Genomic DNA, 25690 nt, shown 5'->3' on the forward strand with positions numbered 1-25690 from the left:
AATAATTTCTAAGAGTTGAGTTTTCACAGCTACGATCTATGCTAGAGGTCTCCTTTAATTTATAATGGAGTCTATGAATATATACAGTGAATTTAGAGGACTATTTTAAAAAACATTATACAAGGTAATATTTTGTTCTAGGGGCCAAACGCAAAACTTTTGAACTACTTGAAAGAAAAATTATCTAGAAGTCTAGGGTATATTTACACCCTAGAGTTTTGTTTGCTTGCCTAGAGTAGACCTGACACATAGTGCTCAGTGAATATTTGTTAAATTTTTGTCTTTTGGCTTCAACCATTATTGGTTAACTTCACTGAAAAAGCAGTGAAACCTATTCACCTTTTTTGGATGTTGATATCAAGTTTCTCCTCTTTTTCAGCCTATACCCAAAGTGAGAGGAGTCTTTCCTGGGCTTTGTGTTGAGCAGTCTACTTCAATTTACTTAAAATGAATAAAAAATGTAAAAATATAAATATATAAAATTAAAAATAAAAAAATTAAAACACACACACACATTTTTTAATTGGCTGCTGTCAAAAAGCTGTCAAAAAGTGTAGATGTGTACTCTACAGCTCTGTTTCTTAACCGTGTTTGAATCCTTCCCTTTGAAAATCTGATAAAAAGTTATATTAATTTCCCCAGAAAAATGTATATACATTACATAAAAATCTGCATATGAATTCAGAAGTCCAAAATCTCTCCGAAACTACCAAAAGGGTTACGAAGGCCTTCTCTTCAATTATATAGCACAAGTCTCTGGATATAGAGGAGAGGGTTATTCTCCCTTATTGACACATGCAAATAATGAGCAGCTCAAGAGTGTTCATGGAAATTTTAATAAATGCTGTGAATGGGGTTCTATACGCATGCTTCACTAATTATCGGTGATCTTCCCTGTTGTTTTTAGTAATTGAATCAGATTAAATTATTCAAAATTGGTATTATAATTAGATCCTTAAAATGGCAAACCTTCCAAATCAGACAAGTCTACACAAAGGAAAAGGGAAGTTATACAAGGGTATGTGATATCCTTAAATATCACAGCAGACAAGCCAGTCTTTATTCGATCTTGACAGAAATGTAACATTTAATATTTTTAAGTGAGAGGCACCAAGAATGGAGAATTTAAAAAAAAGAAAAAATCAAATGGGGTGGGGGGAAGGAGAGAGGCAAACAAAAAACTACTGTTGAGCTACTAAACATTTCACCACACGCCTTCTGTTCAACATAAAACACTCAGAAAAGAAAATATATGTGAGAACTAGCTTTCAGGAAACATTCGATGAAAAATAGTTACACTTACATCAACTATATTTCAAGTTGTAGTCCACTGCATTTGATGTTTATAACTAAAGAGAAAAAATAATACCACTGATCTTGATCTGTACTTCAAGATCAGGGTCACTGATGCTGATTTCTGTTTGGCATGGGGCGGGCCACACTGCAGGATGTCACATCAGCTGAGGAATAGGTGTGTTGTGGACTGGGAGAGAATCAGGCAGGCTTTCTGCAGCCCCATGGGGCTGCTCCTTTTGGCACCTTTCCACCTCGGTGAGAAGGAAGGCAGTTTGATTAATAAAAAATCTCACGCATAACTTTCGGGAAAAAGGGGGAAATGAGCCTTCCCTGGCACTCCTTGCTAAGTCAAAAACAGGCAGGGACAAGTTTGGCCTCGAGGAAGGTACTGGTGCTTTTCTGCCAGCCTCTGCCATGAGGAGCTCCATGATGGAATTAGAACTGAGGAAACTTTACAGGGAAACTCTGAGGGACAGTATGATAGATTATAAAATGTTTAACAACAAGAAAGCTTTTGTTTTAAAAAAGCAAGACATTAGACTGCATATTTACTTTCCTCAGATTTTTCTCTGGTTGTTGTTGTTATTATTATTTGCTGTAAGAGTCAGAATAAACTCCACATTGTGAATGAATAAATTTTATCTAGATGATAAATAGGAATCAACAGGATCAAAGTGAATACTAATCTTCAATGGAACCCAGTTTTAACTCCTATTTGGCCTGAAAAGGAGCCATCATGTGTAACAGAAAATTTGGGTTGAAGCCAGTGAAAACATATCAGAGAATGACAGCTCCAAATAGTGGTTTTACCTATTATGAAGGAAAAAATGATGGCTGGGTAGGGCTTTAGCTGTAACTACATTTTATTTTAGAAAAAGAAAGAAATCAGAATGAATATGGTAAAATGGTAATATGTATTAAATTGAGATAGTCGTATATGGTATCTGTTATATCAGTTTTTAAATGATCGGTATGCTTGAAGTATTTTACAATCAAAATATTTTTTTTTAAAAAGAATGTGAAGACTTACACAGCAAGATTCCAGAAAGCTAACTGGGGTGGGGGTGGGGGGGGAGAGCGGGGGCGGGTCTCTGACATGTAAGAAACATGCAGAGCACCATATGGTCCAGTAACCTGAATTCTAGAAATAATTTCGACATGGTAAGAGAGTGTCCAAGCCTGGTCTACACCCAACCTATCTGAAATTGGGTTTTAAACATGGGACAAAATTTCAGTAGAGAAAAGAAGATTGGGATTGCCTCCTAGAGTTGGTTTTAAAATGATTTAACTTGAGGTATCATATTTGGAGGATCGATAAGAGAGTAACCCAAGTAGGTTATATGTTTACATGGTCTGCAAAGAAAGTTAGGTGTCTGTACCTCCAAACCACAGCGAGCCTCAACAGTTTTCAGGTTGGCCCCAACCTTTTGCTCCTGCCTGCATACAGTGACTGAGTGAGTGCATGCTGAACCACCAGCCCCTCAGAGCCTCTCAAGGGAGTGGTGTACTCTCACAGAGGCATGATGGGAAAAGAGGGAGGGAGGTTGGGGGTGGGAGAGAGAAAAGTAAGAGGCTGTAGGTGAGGAAAAGGCAGAACTCATAACATTTTACTGTTAAGCCTGAGTACATGTACTTCATTAAATACGTAGCATATGTAAATGTCAGAAATATTTTTTTTCTCCATAAATGTAAATGCCCTTCATCTGAAGTCCCTGCGGAGCAGACTCTGGGGTAAGTGGAAGGCATTCTCCATTGCACCTCCCCCCAAGGGAGGAAGGGTGAGGACCATTCCGCTGGTGCTCCCACTGCTCACACAGCTGCTCTGCAGGTTCACAGCCTGACTGAACGTGTCTCAACTTTCACTTTCTCTTCTATAACAGTTTATGCCGAGGGCCAACAGAAAGCCTACGTTAACTTTTAGGTATGCAGTTATCATAGAATATGGAACATTTAAGATCTATTTTTTCCCTTCTCTTTTCTTTCTCCAACTATATTAGCTCAGAGATTCTAGAAGAAATTCAACAGTCATCATGATCATCATCTTGAAAATAAGTATCTACTAATAATCAAGAACAGTACACGTTTGCAAAATAATATACTTAGGCAATTTCACACAACCTATGTGCTACAGCTTTATACTAGAAAAGTATGCAAAGGAGAAAGGTTAAAGTTGATTTGACACTGCCTCTAGATCAGTGGTTCTTAAGCAGGGTGATTCCCCCCCCCCCAACCAGGGAACATGTGACAATGTCTGCAGACATTTTTAGTTGTCATAACTGTTGGAATGTTATCGGCATGTGGTGAGTAGAAGCCAGGGATGCTGCCGAATATACTACAACCCACTGGAATGTCTCCCACAACAAAGAGTTTTCTGGTTGAAAATATCACCAGTGCTGTTTGAGGAACCATGATCTGGTTGTATCTGTTCCACTGCTTCTCTTTCGGCCTCACAAAGAACTGGTGTTTAGTTAACTACTGCAGAACATGTGTACAATTGTAAAGATCCTCCTGATAAAAGATATACACTAAGAGCAAAAATTTACAGGAAAAGGGGATTTAAAAACCCACTGTAAACTGAAAGGTCACCTTCAGCTATTCATTATGAAAAGACTATTAACAGTGATATTGGGAGAAGAGCTCTGAAAAAAATATCTCATGGTTGTCTCTTTCTCTTCCTCCTGTGCTCATCCCTCTGATTAAGAGCTTCTAAGATAAATAATCTTACTTCCGTTAAGTGTTGTAAGCAGCAGAGCCATTTAAACTCTCAGTGAATGTTGATAGGCTAGAAGAACAATGACAGTTTGTATTAAATTCTCTGAACTGTTCTTCCTTTCCTTACCACACGATTAATGCCTAATAAATATATGTTGAATTAGTGAATAAAAATAATGATTGGGTGCAATAATGAAGCTTAGCTAAGTTTAATAATGATCAATTTATACATTTATATTTTTACTTCCTTTACTATTATTTGTTTATATATCTGTATTTCCCACTAAGTATTAAACTCCTCGATAAAGAAGCTATCGTTTGATAAGAACGTCTCATGTCCATTAGGTCGTTCCATTTTTCAAGTATTTTATAAATGTGAGGCAGCAACTACTACATGAGAAGGATGTATGAAGACTGAGCATAATTGGATATATAAAGTTTTTTATTAGGTAATAAATCTATAATGAAGTTATGCCACGTATTTGCTAGTATCGATAATTGTTATTTAGCCACAACAGATTGGAGCAATACAAGTAAACAGTTCAGGAAAATACCATAATTTATATTTTTTTGTGTAGAACCAATCCCGAAAAAACTCCTAATTTTTCTCTTAATGTTAATTCTTCAGTGAGTATAATTAGTATCAATACTGATAACATGTCTCTTTCAGTTATCCTTATCACAAGTCCACACACATGAACACATACAATATTTATCTATTGACACACAGACACATGTGTTAGAAAGGTACGTGCTGGATCTGACTTCCTAACATCTGAGTCTTTCGCCCCTCGAGCCTTTCTCTCCCTGTTTCCAGTCATAATTCTCTGTCCTTTATTTCATCATTGTCCTCCCATGTCCTGTTCCCTAGGTCCTTTGCCCTCAGCATCCCAAATGTATGCATTCCATGTGAGAGTTCAATGAGCAATAGTCTGCTGTAGCATAAAGAGCCACCAGTCGGGTGAGAAAGGCAAGTTCTTTCCTCTGAGCCTCAGTTTCCTCACAGGTAGCACACTTTTTACCTGGTACCAAGGTCGTTATGAGGATTAGAAGAGGTAATGTACATAAAGTGCTTGGCAAATCTCTGGTGCTTAATAAATGCTAATTCCCTTGTTTAATTGCTGCTCCCCTTTCCTCACGCAGATTCTGAGGGACTGAGACCATAAGACCATCTGTCAACTCCTTCTGTGGGCTAAACACATCATATATACCTCACCTAATGACCCTGAATAAGAAAAACATCTTTCATTCCATATGAGAGCGAGGAGACTTAAAATGCAAATATGGTTGGTAGGACCAATACTATATAATATGGGTGGGTTTCATTCAAAAGGTAAGAAATATCATCATGATACTTTGTCTTTTGTTTTGGAACAGGTGTAAGAAATTAGAAAGGCCTGGGCCATGAGTGGGGAATGACGAGAGGGAGGAAATGAAATGCAAGCCTGGCAAAAACATAGGTTTCTTTGACGTCATAGTTCTATTAAAGGCCTTTTCTGTTGTCCTTCACCTAGTCACATACACACACACAAATGACTGAGACCAAATATATGTCATATCCTAAGGGGCATACTACACCTTAGTGGAAACTAAGTTGATAACGTTTTGTCGAAGCCTTGAATTACTGAACAAATACAAATTTTAATACGTGACAAAACTGCATTTACGGACTGGCTTATCTACAAAACTATTATCAAATCATTCAGTGAAACATGACACCATTCACAAAAATTAACTGAAATTAACTTAGAGAAAGATATTCTCCCCAAATTAAGAAACAGTAAAACAACCTGAAGATGCGTGACCATTCAACCAAGCTCATCACAGGCCTGTTGCCATGCAGCAATTTCTAAAGACCACCACATGCAGATGACATATGCTCAGGCAGAAGCCCCGTGGTACTTCCAGGTTCTCTGTGGAACTTGTGCTCATTTAATCTCTAAGAGACCCTATGAAGTACATACCATCAAAGTTTCTGCATTTTATGCATTAGGGTACAAGTTTACAAGTGTTGGATAACCTAGTCAAAGCCACACAGATAGTCTGGGTCTGAATTCATGATCTTAAATTCTATGCTGTTTAACCTATACACTCAGTCGTGTGTTTCATTTTCACTAAATCTCTAAAGAGTTGAAATTAGGCACGTCTTTCCAAGACATAAAAGTTTGAAGAAGTATATAATTAAAAAACCCTGGAAGGTGTTCAAGAAATTGTAAAAGTTTGTCAGCTAATGTTGAAGTAATTTCTAATAAGTGAAAATACTAAAAGAGTTTTAAAATGTGTCACTTCTATTGCTGAGACAATGTTCGATTTAAGAATTATAGTAATCTTGTGAATATTTCAGCTTAGGGGGAAAGGCAGATGGTATTCATTTAAAGCAGTTTCTCGCCTTCATGCCTAGGAAATCAAATCTTCCAAAATTCACAGAGAAAGATGTCACTAACTTACTTTGACTTGAGGGTAGGACTTCTTGTTCTTCTCACTAGATGCACCAGGGAGTCCACCATGGGATGGGCCTTCACAGACGTAGCGGAAACGAAATCCTCTCTGTGAAGATGAACATAGAGCCAACAAGTTTGAGAAAACTTATTAAAAAGTAGTGGGACAAAGTTATACACAAATTTTTAATTCTTGTGTGTATGAGATGAGAGAGGAAAAACAAGAAATATGTGAAAGAGGACTTTGTAAATGAGAACCACTTTCCCCATAATCTTACTACGAGCATTGAGCTTAACTGATACTTGTGCACCAAGCTGTGGCTTAAAAGCCAGGTTGCTAATCCTGCAGAAACTCTCCAGTTGTGCCTACATAGGGAATGAATTGCTGAAGAGTTGGTTTAAGTCTTGGACTTGACATGCTACAGCTTGTTGGAATCAGAGCTTCCTCATCTCGAATTGCTGCTGCCAAGCTCTGAACCTGGCCATATTCCTTAAAGTTATGCTTCTTTGACTCTTACTTAAAAGAATTCCTTTATCTACTCTGATTACAGCTGGTTCAGAAGGTAATACAGCAATGTCTTGTTAAATATAGCATATCCGTGTTTGCAGAACACATCCTAAGCTAGACTCTGCATTTGGCCAGCATCTCTCAATAGGTCCAAAAGATAAGGGATCCTCGATTTTATGATTATTGATATTATCAAGCTCAAGCTCTCTGTATTAACTGACTTGAATGAATCCCAAACCAGACAGTCCCTTTAAATATTATTAATTCAAGAGTTTTACAGATGTAGTCAATCAATGAATAGTTAAAGTTTTTACTATGAGAACTACTGTGGGCTGATGAACACATGTTTTTTATCTATATAAATGAGAGTAGACTAGACTATCTTTAAGGTCTATCCCAGTTTTAACATTTTAAGATTTACAAAGCTAACAACTATAACTTGTATACATATTTGTATACAAAGAATAAAATGAGAATGGATTTCATCATTATACTAAGTGAACTTTCAGTGTTTTTCCTAAAGGACTCGACTTCATAATGATGTCAGTCAATTTGTGGCAGTGTTAGTGGTTTATAATTATACAGTCACAAACAAGATGGTTTTTCTTTTTTCAAATTCACCTCTCGGTGAAAAGAATATACTAATATGCTTTAGGTAGCATCCTGACCTTTCACTTATTTTTACTGTGAGACTGACTTCATATAAACAGTGCTAGGTTACTAAGCCACCAGGAGCTCTACACACCCACTAATTGCTGGTGGGGTTTCTGCCCTGCACACTCATAGCAACTGTGAACCTGGCAAACACAAAGGTTTTAACAGCTCTGAGCTCATCAACGAATGTAAAATTTTTTCCTCCTTAGACTGTATTCTATTTCATTATTCCTCATGTACAGTCTTGGGAAACAGTCTCTGAATGGTCCAGGAGCCCTGAATGAATTCATATGTCTGGCATCTGGAACTGTCCCTATACACCCTCTGTGATCTTTCTGATTTGCAAAGAGCATTGGTACTAAAGCATGATTCATAGGAATGAGTAAGGCCTGAAGTAAAGTCCCTAGCATAGGAAAGTTCCTCAAGTTACACACAGCTCTAGTGTACATGATCAACTTGTTAAAGTAGGACCTAGAACAACTCTTGCATACAGTTCCTCAGGGGATTCAAACCTAAATCCTGAGGAAGTCTTTTGAGGTGAGGTTAGCCATTTAGAGGCAATTCTTTTGTTTCGTCTCTCAACAAAATTCAACCAAAAAAATAAGTTACAAATTTAGCACTATACCTTTTGTAGATAAAGACTGTTGGCTTATTTTTAATAATTAAATGCAATTTCCAAAAGCATGAAAAAGCATCAGCATGTGCAACAGTTAGCCTCCAAAAATGGCTAACAAAAAAGGTAGAAATTTACTTGACTGCTGTTCAATGTAAAAACAATTTCAGTTTTTAAACGGTATTAGATAATTAGTACTGAATAATATGCAACAGAACTGGCTATTTTAGAGTTTAGTAGTCTGTGCTATGACTCATCTCTGTCAGAGCTGGGGAGAACTGTGGCAGAGAAACACCCTCCCCCCACTGAAAAAAAAAACATTTTTCTAACTTATTTGTTAAAATGTAATAAAGCAATTCATTATCTTTAATCACAAAATTCCTTTAGCAAAGTTGGAAAAATATGTACATGTATACTTTTATATATTACTGGGAGTAGCATCAAATAAAATATGAGAAAAGAGACAAGTCTTAATAGCTTGCTTAAGTTTGAAAAACAATATTTTTCATGGTTTCATAAGAGTATCTAAAGTTCTAAAGGAATTTTAAGCTGAGGATTGAAATGTATTACTCTTTATTTTTAGGAAGATAGGATGTCTTCAAACATGTTGTTGGGATGCATTTCTGATAATAAATTTTTGAGAGTAAAGGTTTGCCAATCCACAGCCATTCATCTCAGTAACTCCATTTGCTTAAAATGAGTCATCAACCTCAAAGGCAAGGCTACATCCACCTGGTCAGAAAGTCTTACTTAAATACAACTTTCTTACTTTCACTGGAGTCAGACATCAAAATAACATCAGTTTGGTAAATGGACACATTATTTTACTAAGATGAGCTTTTATACCTCCACATAAAGGAAATTAAATTTTGAATTGTGGAACTGTGTAACCCTTCAGGTAAATTATAAATGTCAATTTTCTTGTAATTGTTTGATCCATAATAAGAAATTGCATTTAAACTTGTCATTGTAGTGCTATGCTTATGAAAATGGATATTTGAAAAACGTACTGTCTGGTATGCAGAAAAATAATTGTTAGTTGACTTTTTAGTTTTATGGATTACCCAGATCTTACAAGCTAGAAAAATTTCCAGCAGGCCAGACCACTGCATAGATTTCAGGGATAAAGTTCCAGTGGGAGTTTCTTTGAGGGAATTGATGACCACCTGTGAGAAGTCACTACTGTGGAATTGGACATAAGCCAAGGAAAACATGTTGGCAGCCTGTGAAGCCAGGTTCTGCAACCTACGAGGAACTAGAACAATACCCCGAAGTCTCACGTCCCTACATCAAAAACTTTTATCTAAGTTCAATCCTATAAGAATAGTCTATTTGGTCATAGACAAGATGTTTGTATCCTTTAAATGCTGACCAAATCCAAATACATATATAATGCCATGATTATAGTAAGCACAATAAATGTTATATTTAAGTTCTCAGTTAGCATTTGTTAAATGTTACACAATGTGAAAGTGCTACACTCACAAGCCTGAGCTACTAAAACACTTAGGAAAGGTACTGGGTAATATAACTCCAAGAGAGCAGGTATACACACCATTGGTCTCACACAAATTTGACAAGCACATTCATTTAGAGATTTACTGACTTTGTCCTAATTCTGTAGAGAGGACTATGTCATTACCTCTACCCTCGAATAATTGAAATCTATAGGCAAATACTAAAGATTCTCTTTCCTTCTCTTTCATAGCACTGGTCCCAATCAACTTGCAATAAATATTATCCAGAGTTAAGGCATGATGAGGAGGCCACTTCAATTCCATGGGATCCTCTATGGGACCCAGTAGTACAAGAAAGAGCCTGAGAAAATAAAATGCTCTTCCCCTGACTCCAAAGAGGCTAAGTCTAAAGGTAACACACCATAATGTCAATTCTAATTGAAAAATAAATAAATAAATAAATAAAAATAAAAACAATAAAACTAACACCAGAAGGAAGAGAACTCAACTGTTCATTCTAATATTATCTACCTCCCACTGGTACTTTTAGTATCTTTGGGTACATGTTCCAAAGACAGAACAGAAAAGGCTAGAGCTACTAAAGGAAGGAGGAAGGCTAAGAAGTACTGCACGTGCATGACACAATTGATGGATGTAACTCCGAGTATGTGAGCTTATGTATGCGCATTTCCATATGAATGACGATGAGTGGAGACAACCTGTGCCTTTTCTAGGAGAAGGTGGTAAATAAAGTTGGTTGAGATAGTAAGATACCAAGGATTCATAATTAATGGAAGTTTTACAGAACTACATACTGAGGTTCAAGACAGTTTGAAGAATGACTAAGAGAAAGGTAAAATGGATAAATGAAGTTGTTACATAATTTGGCAGGTTGTTGATCTTCTAGATAAGATACTTCCTTCATAAAACTTATGTATTATTATTCGGTGCTTGCAATATTAATATGAGACTTATGGATCTAACATTTAAAATTCCACCCCTTTATAATCTTCTTACCTGTTTAGGTTGCTCTAATATTTGAAGGTATGGGCCATCTGCTAAAAACAAAAACAACAAACAGAAACCAAAAGAATGTGAGGCTTCTCAAATTTGGTATAAAATATAAAGCAAGTAAAATACTGAAATTATGTTTTTTAAGTAGAGGTTTCAATGAAATCTTTAGCTAAAATCCCACAAGTATATAATTTATTTTCTTCATTTGAATATTGAATTTATCCTTTTTTTTTTTTTTTTTTTTTTTTTTTTAACAATCTTACCCCTTTAGGAACCACAATAAGTAAACATTCTTGAATGGTGATGGTACATTGTACAACTCAATAAAAGTCCTGATATTTGGTAAAGATTAAGATATTAATAATCTTCACAATCTTGTGTACCAACAAAGCATTTTCTTTTGCCTTTACATACTGACTTCTATTCCTCAGAGAGAATGTGCTTAATGTGAAATTACAAGAGACTGAGCTGGCACCTACATGGGTGAAATACACAGAGAAGAGTCTGTTTTTTCTTACACTAATTTTTGGTTACTTTCTCTTACTTGAATCTGTAAGTACTGCCTTCATTCCTTAATTGGCTAGCTTGTTCCCCCTTCCTTCTAAATTTAATTTGGTCTATCTGACATGATGGACTTTTCTTATTAATACGAAGCTTTTGATGTTTGTATACAGTTTTTGAATACTATGCTCTCATGTAAACTCTATTCTAAAAAAGCACAAGCATTTTATAAAATCCTGAAAATAATTTAATTGAAGATAGGTACACACCAATTAATTATTATAAAAGCATAAGGAAACTAGAAACTTAATCCATACCTTGATTATATCTGACTTTGGAAATTCAAAGGAAAATTAGATCTTCTGACAGTATAAATACAAATTTGTTCAAGATGAGAAAGTCCCTAAGCTCCCCAGCTGGTTTTATGTCAATAGCATAATAACCCATAGCAATAAATAAAGGCATATGGTGTTTCTTACTGGTGTGAATGTAAATGTAAAAGTTTGGTACCAGAAAAATTCTGGGAGAATGCTTCTGTGTCCATTTCAATCTTTACTGTCTCTTAGCCTGAAGTTTAGGACCTATTATCTTAGATAAATATATTTAAAAGGAAGAACTAAACACCTTCAGATTGAAATTAAAAATAAGCTACTAACTTAAGAGAGGAATTATTTTTATCTTCTCAGTATTATGATGAATCAGGATAAAGCTAGAGAACAGCAGGAAACAAAAGTATAATTATTTCCTGTTATTATTGAAGAAATTTATAAGAAAGTCAGTTGAAAAATGACTGAATTTGTAGTGAAACATACACACGAAAGGAAATATGGGGAGTGAATGGCCAATATAGTAGAATTTAGGTAAATTATTTCTCTTGTCTGTATGAAATTCATCCCTGGACATTTTTGGTTAGTTTCAGAAAATAAATTACAATTTGAAAATTCTAAAACATGGCTAGAATTTAATTTTTGATAAGGAAATAAAACCAATTAGAAATAGAAGTATTTTCCTACTACTAACATATAGCCTGTAGGACAATGTAACAAATATAGTTGTACAAACATTCCCTCTAGAATTCTCAATTGACCATATTGAGAAGAGAGGGATTTAGGAAAGCAGCATTTGAATGTCGTGGAAAATACAGGGGAGCTGGAACACATTGACATTAAACTTCAAGTCTCTCACTTATTACTGACTCTTCTAAAAGTACTTGAAATCTTGCTATTATTTTTGCTATATGATTAAATTTCCTTTAAATATGTGAAATTCCAAGGTTTGGAAATTTTATTAGTGAGATGGGGCCATTTTTCTCTTTTGGGGAACATACTCAAAAGTTAAATCAACTAGAAAACTAGATTTGATATGCATATAATTGCTTCAGTGCCAATTTTCTTTTGGTCACATTTCTATTCCATGAAGTGACATTCCATCATATAGAGAAATTTAAAAATTATGGCATAATGTTATAGACTTAACAGTTGTACTATATCCCATAGAATTTTCAATAAGTAGTGAAACTACTTATGGTTTTAGATTTTAAGAAATATAGAAGATAAAATGTTTCATGTCAAAATTACAAGGTAATATTGGTTTACATACTCTTCCTTTCCCTTTAAAATGTGAATAAAAAAGTATACATCTTGGATTATAAAAACTGCAACTATGCCACTGTAAGGGGGGGGAGGAATGTAACAATAGGAATGATTAGGTAATAACTGGAAAATAAAATTTTAAGGTATAATTTTAGAAGTTTTTCTAATATTACGGCAAAAATGATTTCTAAAATGTGAAGCTCTGACCACAGAATGTTTACTGAGATGGTTCTTTTGATAATCTTATTTCTAGCTTCATAAACTTGATGAAATAAATACATTATAAAAGTGTCTGCCTCAGGATAGCGTTTGGCATCTACAAGGCATTAAATGAAAAAGTATTTGTTTCCTGAGGGCAGAACCAAGTTCTATTTTCAATAAAGCATTAATACTAAGAAAAATACTTTGATCCTCAGAATTAAAAGTTCACAGGAAACACAGAAGCTACTAAGATATTTACTTGTTCTTCACAGGAAGCTGACCTAAAGCTCAAATTGGACAGCAGTTCATGAGATCTCAGATACGGGAGTCTACAAAATATGTTTTGTGGTGTAGAGAAAAAGGCCTCAGAAACACAACTTTTGCTAGTGAAGGTGAAGGCATGGGAGGTTTATTTTTCCCCTCCCCTGAACTCCTAGAAATAATAGAGATAAAAATGCAGAAAAGCATTCTGATCTAAAAAATGAAAAGTGACAGAATAACAATAATAGTTTTAAATGAGACTGATACAAATTGGATAAAGTCTCCCAATGAGGATAAGCAAGTCCATGGTAAATTGAAGAGCTGATGCCCACTTCAGTGATTACAAAACTCTCATTTTATATACAACTTCCATCATTTACTCACACTGCTTTTGAACATCTCAAGTCTCACTGGTGATGTGAGGAGCACATAAAAGAACCATCACATTGATCTTATACAGAAATCAAAAAATAAAAGAAGAGACTAAATGTGTTGATTTTTTACATCACTCATTTGAGATTAAACAATCTGTGGGTGGGGACAATATAGTCATATTGGAAGGAAGGATGACTATCATGAGTTTTAGCCAACTGGTCAGAATGTAACACTAAGAGTTTTTTTTAAAAGAGGATTTTTTTACTGGGATGATTTTTATGATTTTTGTACACTTTGTCTCCCCAGTGCCTAGCATACACAATAGGCACTCAAGTGTTTTTGGAATAGATCTGAGAGGTAGTAGAGATGCCTGCATCTGAGGCAAAGCAAAGAGAAGGTAAAAAGAACCCAGAGATGATGAGATTGGGTGACAAGGAAAATCCTCATATTGAGTGAAGAAATTCCTTCTGAGCTGTCTCAGCAGATATCAGCAACGACTGCAAATCATATAATAAGTAATTGGGGTAAAACATTTTTGTGCAAATATCTTTCAAGAGAGTACATTAAAAAATTGGTTTTAGAACATAAATTGCCATTTCCTTCCTAGGTGTATCACTGACTTTCTAAAAGAGACTATTAGCAAATCTTGAATTTAAAAAAATGAAAGCAAAACAATAGGCAACAGGAGTTTGGATTTTTCTTACCTGTCTGCAGTGGCATCTGTGGTTGAAATAATTCTGGATTAAATATTGTATGATTCAAAGGATCCAAATGAAACATCTGTAACAAAGAAAATTTAAATTTTCAATCACTGTTTTTCCAATATTGTATTAAATATGTAAAGTTGCTATACCTGAAACTTAATTGCAAGAAAACTAAACTAAAAACAAAAATTTGAAAATATTTCAAATCAGGATTTTAAAAATACCTTCATGTGTATGGAACTTTACATAGGGTTGAGTTGTGTTTAAGTGACAAGTAGATTTGAGAAGAATGACCTAGCTACAAAGGTAGCTTACTTAACCAGTATATTTTCAGGGACCAGTATATTTTTATCACACAGTGGACACTTAAATATTTGTTGAATGAATGATTTGAAGGTTGTACTCTCTTAGAAATATAAGCACAAGAAAATAATCCTAGAAATCTGTATTTTTTTTTTTTATGATGGTAAATAAACCCCAATTTTAAGGCCTGAATTAGCCAGCAGCCCTGGAAAAATTCACAGAAAAACTGAAAACATGACTTACAGTCCATGTTGCAGAGACGTGAACATAGAACTCCCTCACATTTTTTTTTTCTTTTTACCTTTATTTACTTAGCACAATGCAAAAAATGCCTGGAATTCAGTGGGTGTGGTGGGTTGAATAACAGTTCCAGAAAAGGCATCCATATCCTAATCCCCAGAACCTGTGAACACTGTCTCATATAGCAGAAGGGACTTTGCAGACATTATTAAAGTAAGAATACAGAGATGGGGAGGTAATTCTGGATTATCCAGATAGGCCCAATAAGAAGGATGCGGGATATCAATGTGAATAATGGGAGATGTGACAATGGAAGTGAGAGGCTGGAGCAACTGAGGAGACCATAAGGCAAGAAACACAGGCAGCCTGTAGGAGCCCCGGAAGGCAAGACAATGAAAGCTTCCTGAAGGAAAGCGGCCCTGCCAACACCTGGATTTTAGACTTCTCATCTCCAGATTATAAGAAAAGAAATTTGTGCTGCTTTAAGCCACTAAATCGAGGTAATTTGTTTTGGCACCAACAGACATGCAATATATTTTGATAAGTTATTCTATCTTGATAAGTTACTAATAATTGCTTATTCCAAGAAAAAAAATTTCTTTCCATTTAGTTTCATTCGTGATTTTAAATTCATATTTCTGAGCTGGGTAATCGTTTCAACCTAGTCGGTCACCAATTTTAAACGTCTGTGGACCGCATTTTTTGCTTTTTATGATTTGCTAGTTGTTAAGTGTGCTGCCCCTGGTATTTGTAAAAAAAAAACACCAGTACTACGATTTACTCCTTTTCTTTATTAGTATATTATTGGAAGTTCTTGGGTACCTATTGCTTCGTTACATCAAGAGTAAGAAACACATTGTTTAAATAAAGAACCTTTCGCATTCGGTTGTGAGATATGCAAATTTTCAATTGAGGAATAGTAAATGTGCTTCACTCCACTGCTTAAAGCTCAACTACGCTTTTCATTGCTTGCTGAAAAGGAAATATAGCAATGAAAAGACATGTTATTGTAAAAACAGGCCCCACCTTACAGCATATTCACAGAGCCGAGAGTCTCAGAGAAGAAAAGATGACCTAGTAGGAAAAAAAAATCTTTCCTAATTTCCGTAAGTGGCCTCAACGACTGGTTAGAGGGCAAAAGCACTGATCTTAGGAAAGGGACACCTCACTTCAGACAAAGAAGGGAGGAGCTGAGTTGTGCTTGCATCGTATATAATAAGGTCAAGGGTGGAGAGCAAATTCCAGAGTATGCTACACGCTGAAGCTATCTCACCGAGGACATGTAAACTTCAGAAAATGCATACCACTCAGCTTTAGAAAAGGGAAAAAAAAAAGTTCAATGACCTTTCCTCTCAAAAATGGAAATATCAGAACATGCCCCATCTGTTGCTGATGATCAAAAAAATGCCCACATGAGAAAAACTTTCGAAATGAATGTTTTTAGTAGATTTTTCTCTTGTGTGGCATAAAGGACTATCTCTTGTCGATAAGATTTCCTGCATATAAACAGGAAAGCATGGTCTGAAACTAAGAAGAAACAACTCAAATGCCGGTTAAATTTTGCCTTTAATTGTTAGAGACAGCACATTAAAAGCGAAAGGTAAGATATGGGTTTTTGATAATATGAGTAGCCAAATGTCTTTCGTGCTATAACCAAAGAAGATGTTCCTGGACTTATCCTATGTCGCCATTTAAAAAATAAAGTTCAAAAGGAGCATCTGAATGTAAAAAGTTATGCACACTCAACTCTAAATCGGTCAGAACATTATCAAGAGTAATTAATGCTAGGTAAGTCTTTTTTATTTAAAGAAGCAATAATAGACCCCTTAACAAGTATTTCACTTTTGGTTTTATTTTTTCTGACTGATTCTTTGCATGTGTAAATTTGGGAAATTCATTTTTTGAGGTGGCTGCCACTAAAGATTAAGTGTGAAACGACTGCAAATCTTGGCCCAGGGTGTCCTGGTACCTCATGTTCCCTCTCTTGTCCAGCCTAGCAAGCTACTGTTCCAAATCTCAGCTTACACAGACTTCCTTTGGAAAGTCCTCCCTTACCCTGTTCTCCCCATAGGGCATCGCAGAGTGACCCTGTCAGCATTTCTGTCCCATTCTGTGCAGACTACGACTACAATATTTATCACCGTATGAAACTATTTATGTTGCTATCCCCCATATTAGAATGGGAGCTTCTGAAATTAAGGTCTATGTATCACTTATTTTCGTACCCCTCCTTAGTCAATATTCTGCTATATAGTAATGCCTCAATAAATAGCTGGTGAATGAATAAACCTCAGTTTAGATACTTCTTAAAAGTCATTATATTAAAATTTTAATATTGCCATTGTAGTTACCCTAGAGTCTGAAAATTGCTTTCAAATGGTTCCTTTAACATACATAATATATATAAATATAAAAACACATATAAAGAAAAGAAAAATATTAATCATCAACAAAGATTTGTTGGACTAGTCAACATTTCCATAAGCTTGAAAATTTTCCAACTAAAATACTAGGTGAAAAAGAAAAAAAGGACACTAGTATCTCTTCACAACTGCTAATAAAATTATAATGAACAGTTTTATACTCCCAAAGCACATTTGTTGCCCATTAAGTCTTTTCAATAGCCCTGTTAGTGTGGGGTTAGCATTCCTATTTTATAAAGAAGAAAAGGGAGGACCAGGGTGGGCTAAGTGATTCCTCAAGTTTTAAGAGCTTATCAATAGCAGTCAGCACTTACAAAAAAACTTCAAATTCTAAGTCCAAAAGGTCTTTTAACTACACCAATCTGGCTCCTCATTAGATGAGTTTTAAAGATACGTTCAAGTCCTAACCCGCAGTACCTGTGAATGTGGCTTTACTTAGAAAAAGGGTCTTGCAGATGTGACCAAGTTAAGATGAAGTCATAGCAAAGGCCCTAAATCTAATGACTGGTACCTTTATAATAAAAAAGAGAGGGAAATTTGGATATAGAGAAACAGGAGAGATACACAGGGAGGAAGGCCTTGTATTGGAGTGATGCAACTATAAGTCCAGGAATTCCAAGGATTGCCAGCAACCACCAGAAGCTAGGGGAGAGGCACAGAACTGGTTCTTCCTCAGAATTTCTGGTTACTTCAACCCTGTCATCATCTTTACTTTGAACTTCTAGCCTCCAGAGCTGTGAGAGAATATATTTTTGTTGTTGTAAGCCTTCCGGTTTGTGGTGATTTGTTACAGTAGCCCTAGGACACTAATACAGTAATAATCATTTAACCTGTAGCATATATAACTTTTATGTGACAATGTGTTATAGCAGGGTTTAAGGTACTCATTTTATAAGACATCTTCTCTCTGACCTTACATGGAGAAATGGGGAAACTGCATAAACAATTAAAAAATTTTTTAACCAATTTTAGAGTTTACCTAATACTTACTACTATTGTTACCTTTGTTATTTAAAAACATAAATACATTTACAAAAACATTATCAGTGAGATGATTATAATACTCACTTGTTCATGTCCTCCCAAATATGGATCGTCTTCTGCCATTCTGGAGCTGTATATGAAACAAAACAAAAGCAAACTGTAAGACTGAAATAAACCTTAAAAATGCACTCATGCATGAGTAAACCGCATTATTCCAGTAAGACCAAATATAACTCTTTTTTAAAGACCTTATGAGGAGGACATGGTCTAGTTCTTCTTTGCAATCTAAATCTAACAGCAGAAAGGTTGCATAATCAAGGAATTACCATTTACATGTAATCCAAAACCCTTATGTCAAGCTCACAACAGTGTTCTGGAGTTTGGTATAACTAGTCTTCATCTTCTATATAAAATTCATGCATATTTGGATTCCAAGAGGTCATTTCTTTTTGCCATGACGTGGCCTTCAAGAATGTACAGTCTTAGCTCTTCGTGTAGATTTTCTAACCCTTCATGAATTCTGCGATGGTTCTAAAATGGTCTCCAAGCTTTCTATATGCTGCTCGAGTTGAGAAGCTAAGGGGAGGGCGTTCTGCGGTCAGACGGGCCTGGTCAGTGCGTCAGGGCTCGAGGGGGGACGATGGCTACAGGACGCCGTGCTCTGGCCTCCGGTATGTTCCACTGCAGCGACGCATTGTCAAAATGGTACAGTAGTTCCCCCTTATCCGTAGTTTCACTTTCCATGGTTTCAGTTACCCACAGTCAGAAATTATTAAATGGAAAATTCCAGAAGCGATTTATAAATTTTAAATTGTGTGCCTTTCCGAGTAGCATGATGAAATCTCCTGCCATCCTACTCCATCCCACCGGGGATGCGAATCTTCTCTTTGTCCAGTGTCCTAACGCTGCATTCCACACCAACTTATTAGTCACTTAGTAGACATTTTGGTTATCAGATTGACTGTCACAGTATCATAGTGCTTATATTCAAGTAAGTCTTATTGTACTTAATAATGGTCCAAAGTGAAAGAGCAGTGATGCTGTCAATTTGGATGCGCCAAAGAGAAGCCATAAGCGCTCTCTTTAAGTGAAAAGGTGAGTACAGTACAATAAGATATGCACCATCACATAATTTTAGTACAGTATATTGTTATAATTGTCTTATTATATTATTAGTTACTGTTGTTAATCTCTTACTGTGCCTAATTTATAAACTAAACTTCATCACAGATATGTATGTACAGGAAAAAAACATAATATACATAGGGTTTGGTACTGTCCTTGGTTTCAGGGGACTTGGAATGTATCTCCCATGGATGAGGGGTGACTACTGTATAGAAACACTGTAATATTGAAAGTGCAATCAACAGACACCAAAATAAGAGCCCTATTACCAGGGCTACAGCCTCAGATTTAATCAACCCCGGCCAGCCATTACCATATTGCCTGCCCTAGTAATCTATTATCGACAGGCCTGAAAAAAGTGAAGAACCACATCGTCAGATAAAAATAGTATCTAAAATCACATATCATTGTGGATTTATTTACTTAAGAAATATCCTTGTCATCATTTTAAATGTGTCAATTTTATTTAAATTTACTTAGATCAAATTTTAGATACATTATATGAAAATTAGAAGATTAAAAAAAAAAACAAGACTGAAAACAAATATAAATTCCTGAGACAAAGTTTTCCTTTTTTTTTATTTTCATGAAGTCTATAAAGCTCTCCAAGTTACTTGGGACTGGGGCTGAAATGTTAGCTGTCCATCAAAATCTGTTCTTTCCTTTCCCACGGTCATGGAGTTATAGCTGGAGACATGGCTGACTTGCTCAGTGAAGTATATCCCACACTTCCTTGGAGTTAGGGACGGCCATAGGCTGAAATACTCATCGGTGGAAAGTCCGAACTACTGTGTGCCACCTCCAGGTCTGAGCTTAAGACCTTGACATTTTTCTTCTGTGTTTTTGTTTTTTCTCTTTCCCACTGGATAAAACCTAGACATGGAGAAGACAAAACTTCTACCATACGGATGATGCTAAATGACAGGCAGCTAATACTGGTGGCGATGTGAGAGAGAAACTTCGTCTTCTTCAACCCAGTGTGTTGTTGGACCTCTGTTAAAACAGTTTAGCCCTCATCCCAACGAATACTTCACCTAACACTTCAATAGGACAAAATTGTGCAGAGGACCTGATTCCAATTAAATGCTCTCCTGCTACAGCTCTGTGTGAATGTTGAGGAGTGAGGATTCCTAGTGAGATGGATACAAGGTGGTGAACAACTTCAACGCAAGGGACAAGGGCAGCTCTGAGTCCTTATAGAACAAAAAGTCTATGCAGATTTGTAAGGAGATATTTGTCTAAAACAAGGAATTATTAATTGCAGGTTTACAAACAGCTGTAATCAATTAAGATGAGCAGTTATAAAAGGGAAAATTGACCTGGTACAATAAAGAGGAATTATGTTATTTGAAATTCAAGTGCTTGGCCACTGCTGAGTGTGTGACTTTGGATATACAACTAAATTCACTGTGGTCTGGTCCTTCAACTGCAAAATGAGAGATTTTGATGGGATAGGCCTTTGAAGAGTAGAATTTTGTTGAGCTCAGAATGTTAGCTAATAAATAAACGCTTATTCAAAAAATAAATCACCTTAATCATGACTCTTTGTAAACTGGGATTTTTATATGTACTCAGGTAAATATTTCCATTGAAGAATCATTAGCATAATTTGCAGTTACATGAAGAATACTAGTAAAATAATGTTACACTGAAATACAGTACTAACAGCTGTTATAACAGACCATGTGAAAAATCCTTATTCTTAAAACACCACAGAAGTCCAGCTTCCAAGAAAAATATTAAAACCATTGTTTTTTTCTTTTTTTTTTTTGACTTTAGGCTTTTTATTAATCTGAGCTGATCTCTAGATTCCTCTCAATCTTAGCCCAGTCTTCAAAAGTAGAAGTTAGTCTCTTAAACTGACAGAATACACACACTATAGATATATAAAACTATACATATATACACACATTACATATAGTTTATACACACACACACACACACACACACACACACACACACACATACATACACTATATATAAAGGGTCAGGATGGTTTTCTGACCTTTGAGTTCATGGATATACTATGAAGCAGCCCTCATCACCCTAATTTAAAAACTCAGCTAAATCTACTTTATTATAATGGATGCAGGCTTACTGTCACAATCACCATTGAAGTTAAAACCTTAATGAACCTAATGGCTGGTAATGAACAAACTATCCAATTAAACACAATCCTCTCTCCAATAAGCTCCCCATGCAGAAATGTGTGCCCAAAGGTCATAGTTTTAAAAACCTAAGAGAAGCCCAAAAGATACTTGAGTGATGGTTAAATCTAAACTTTTTTTTACCTGTTGTAAGACAGTTTAAGTTCACTGTGAAGAGCTGAGGTAACAAAAACCTTGGAGTGATGTCAATGTTAATTCATACTTTAAAGATAAAATGTCAAAAGAAACCAAGAATTATTTGGAAAGGATGAATCACTGAGTAATATTTGCATTAATTGTAAAATCAGGTTTTATTTCAAAATTTTGAAATACCAACTAAGGCTTTGGAACTGAAAGATTAGGAAAGACCAGGGAAAGCCCCTTTCCCTCCCCCTCCCCCAGCAGCCCTCCCTCTCACTTTCTCTTTGCACTATTCTGTGCCGTTGAGGGAGGGCTTTGAAACAGAAAAGATCTTGGGTTGACTGGTGAGAAGATGTGTCTAAACTCTGCATCTCTCTCCCCCAATGTTGAGGTTTTCAGAAAATTTTTCATGCTATGGAAAGAAAAATAGAAAATGTAGCTAGCTAGCAATAAATAAAATATCTTCTCCAGTGAATTGTTTGTATTTCTCACATGAGAGGCGTAATGTTGTAACTGGCTAAGTTCTGAATATGTGATGAGTTCTATGTGAAATGCCTAATGGATTATTTTCTGGATATATGTGGCAATCTGACATCAAAGACCAGAAAAAGGTGTTCTTAGTGAAAGCAACAGAACCAAGGCCACAGGGTTGAACCATTAAGGAGAAAAAAAATTATTTTTATTCTACCAAGATATATATATATACACACATACGCATACATACATATATATACACACACACTTACATATATATAACTTTTTAAACCCATTAAAATGATTTCATGGCTTACTAATAGGTCACAATCTACAGTTTGAAAACAGAATTTTAGATGCTATCCAGAGAGATAAAGTGTCTCTATTTTCAAGATTATATTCAGCCACAACGGATACCACTTAGGTGTCATTTTAATATCTCATCTCTGATGGCAAGGAGGATGACATTACAAGAAAAAGAATGACTTTTCATCATTTCTCTGTTGGGTAATAAATTGATAAAAGAGAAAAGTTTTGTGGGATTCTCTTTCCATAGAGGAATTTTATTTGAGGAAACCTATTCTAAGGTATATGACTTATATACCATGTATAATGTGAAATACTCAAATGAGAGTATCTTTTGACTAATTCCACTTCTAAGAATTTGTACTAAATTATATGCCCAAGTGTACAAAAAAAAGTACAAGGATATTCACTGCAGCAACAACAGGTAACAATATGTCTTTTGATAGATTGTTTCTAATTATACTGCAATAATACAGTTTTGTATTATGCAACTATTAAAAAATAAAAATACAGTAATATGACTTACTCCATAAGTTATACACTTATGTTTTAATTTTCTAACTCAATATGTAATTGGAAATATACATCTTAATAGGAAAAAAAAGAAAATCAAACCCTATCCTGAATTTAAAGTTTAACTTTGACATCTTTAACAATTAATGACACATGAAGCGTCATGAATAAAACATGAAGTATGGAATAAGCCAAACATTTCTAAGCACTACTGAAATCCTCTTCATAATACATATAGAAAAATTTAACTTTAAAGGAACTGTTTATTTACATCTTTCTGATGATATATTGGCTTAGTGATGAAAGAAAAATTATTGTGGATTTAGTTACTTTTCTCAGAATAGCTGATTTTTGAAAGTTTTTGAAAAAAGAATCAATATTTGTATCACAAAACATTTACATTTGTATAAACTCATTTTCTATGTTTTTTTCCACTCTCCAGTCCATTTTCACCTCCTAATTGTTTTAGCTGGGTGCAATATGACCAACTAACTTGTAGAATAGCTTCCTAATAAGTACAAATACATTGTACTTAGAGCTGGTATAAGGTAAGTTCTCTTGCTCACAATGGAATGTCAATCTGATAAGGATGGCAGAGACATATAAAACATTCAACTATTTATGCAAAGCTTATTAGCACAGTTAATGATACATAGCAAATATTAGTCATTTTATTAGATAGCATAATAAATAATATGTTTATGATAGATTGGGAAGAACAATTGAGACAGTAAAAGTTTTAGACATTCTGAGAAGAATCGATATTTTTATTTCTTTTCCATCTTACATTTATAGGTACGCTGTCTCATTCTCTCCTATCCTTATCCATATCACTGATGAATAAAATGTTTGCATTTTGCCTCCAGGGACATTTGGCAATGTCCAGAGACATTTTTAACTATTAAAACTGGGTGGGTGGTCCCACTGACACCTAGTGTGTAGAGGTTAGAAATACTGCTAAACATTCTATAATGCACAGACCAGTCCCTCACAATTAAGAAATATCTGACCCAAATGCCAGAGGATGAGAAACCCTGATGAATGCCATAGCTTCACGTCAGTCCTTAGGTTTATATAGAGAAAGAACTAAACTTGATTGACCACTTCCCATGAATCAGGACTTATAGCAAGTGCTTCACATATGTCACTTAATTCTTACAATAATCCTCAGAAATGTCCCAGATGAGAAAACCAAGGTTTAAAATAAGTCATTTGCTTGGGTTGATAGAGTGATCCTGGCTAACCTGATTCCACAGACTATGGTTTTGTTCACTTGTCTAAGAGGCAGACATGATTTTCCTCTTTGGCTTTTAAATTTATTTATTATAATACAGCATCTTTGCTCTAGATCTCCTGAATGTTCTTGTTGGAGCTAGTCTACCCATCCCATAGCCTAAAAAGCAGAACAGCATGGTAACAATGCACGGAACTGAACTGAGTTCTTCTTGAGACAATCAAATGTGAAGATAAAAATACCAAACAATGATAACTCAGTGGTAGCTGCTTTCCATTTTGTTTTGTTTTAAAGAATAGAAGAAGAAAAAGGGAATTCTCTCTGAAGCGTGCCCACAGAAAACACCATATTCGCTAATGGTATAATAAAAGTATGTACATATTTAAAACTAAAGTATACTGAAACACTCTTTGAATACCTCTCGCCCTTCATTAACTTAATCATTCATTAAAAAATACTTAGGCCGAGTACGTATAGTAAAGACACTGAAGTACACAGACTGATGCAGTCCCTGTATGCACAGAGCTTACAGCTGTGGTAGATTGAGAGCAGTGACCGAAATTCTTTGCAACTCCACCCAACAGAAAGAAAAATTTATTTCTACAACCCTTGACTCTTGGTAGGCCTGCAACTTTCTCTGACCAAAAGAATGAGATAGAAGTGTGAGTTTTAAATGCACGTTTCAGGAGGACTTGCAACAATATTCTTGCTCTCTTGGAACACTGCTGCCATGGAACCAAGCCTGGGCTAGCCCACTGGAGGATGAGCGGAGAGGGAAAACCCTAGCTGTGGCTTCCTTAGACCGAACAGCACCAGCTGGGCAGCCAAAACATTTAGACATTAGGAGAGCCAGCCGAGACCAGATGACCTAGATGGCCCACCAAATGGAGAAAAATAACAACTGTTTGCATTTTTCATTAGCTTTACGGTAATTTTTACACGCAGCAGAAACTGACTAATGCAACAGTTTAGTAAGCAGGAAGACAAATAGACAAAAACAATGCAACATAAGTGTCATGGGAATTGGAGGGTATGTGGGGTGTGGGTTAGTTATTTTGGTAATTTAATAATTACACGTTCTTTGTTAGGGTCCTATTTGGATGGCATAATAAACAATATATTCATGATAATGTGGGAAGAGAAATTGAGACAGTAAAAGTTTTACTGTTATTTTTACTCTGTTGGCTAATTCCCAAAAGAACAAAAGAAACAAGTACACTAGCCAACACATTGTGTTATAAACAGAAATAAAATTAGTACTGTTAAAACCTTCGAAACATAAATAGCAATAAATTGCTGCTAGCTTTAAGCAGTGATACCATTATAAAACAAGTCAGTAATGTTTTCAAGCCCTCCAATTCTCCAGTACCTAAAACCAAATTCATCACTCCCTGCAGCAAGGGGCCCCGTTCTTGACTTCCCAATTTCTGCTAATATATCATTGTCAGGTATTCAGAGTCAAAAGTTCAATTAC

At 35.5% G+C, this 25690-nt stretch overlaps 1 protein-coding gene across 3 annotated transcripts in view; it reads right to left on the minus strand.

Annotated features, from left to right (window-relative positions):
• The window catches only part of NFKB1 (nuclear factor kappa B subunit 1), a 109166-nt gene that overhangs the window by 70024 nt on the left and 13452 nt on the right, over positions 1-25690 (minus strand). For 2 of the 3 annotated variants that reach the window (XM_016159061.2, XM_016159062.2), the window contains exons 2-5: positions 18361-18406; positions 14327-14402; positions 10696-10736; positions 6457-6555 (exon numbers count right to left, since the gene is read on the minus strand). In XM_016159061.2, coding sequence (XP_016014547.2) covers positions 6457-6555; positions 10696-10736; positions 14327-14402; positions 18361-18399 — 255 coding nt within the window. In that variant the 5' untranslated portion in view covers positions 18400-18406. The remainder of the gene's footprint in view (positions 1-6456; positions 6556-10695; positions 10737-14326; positions 14403-18360; positions 18407-25690) is intronic. The other variant, XM_016159063.2, reaches the window with a different exon arrangement.

Source organism: Rousettus aegyptiacus, unplaced genomic scaffold (assembly GCF_014176215.1).
Source record: "Rousettus aegyptiacus isolate mRouAeg1 unplaced genomic scaffold, mRouAeg1.p scaffold_m13_p_10, whole genome shotgun sequence".
NCBI lineage: Eukaryota > Metazoa > Chordata > Mammalia > Chiroptera > Pteropodidae > Rousettus > Rousettus aegyptiacus.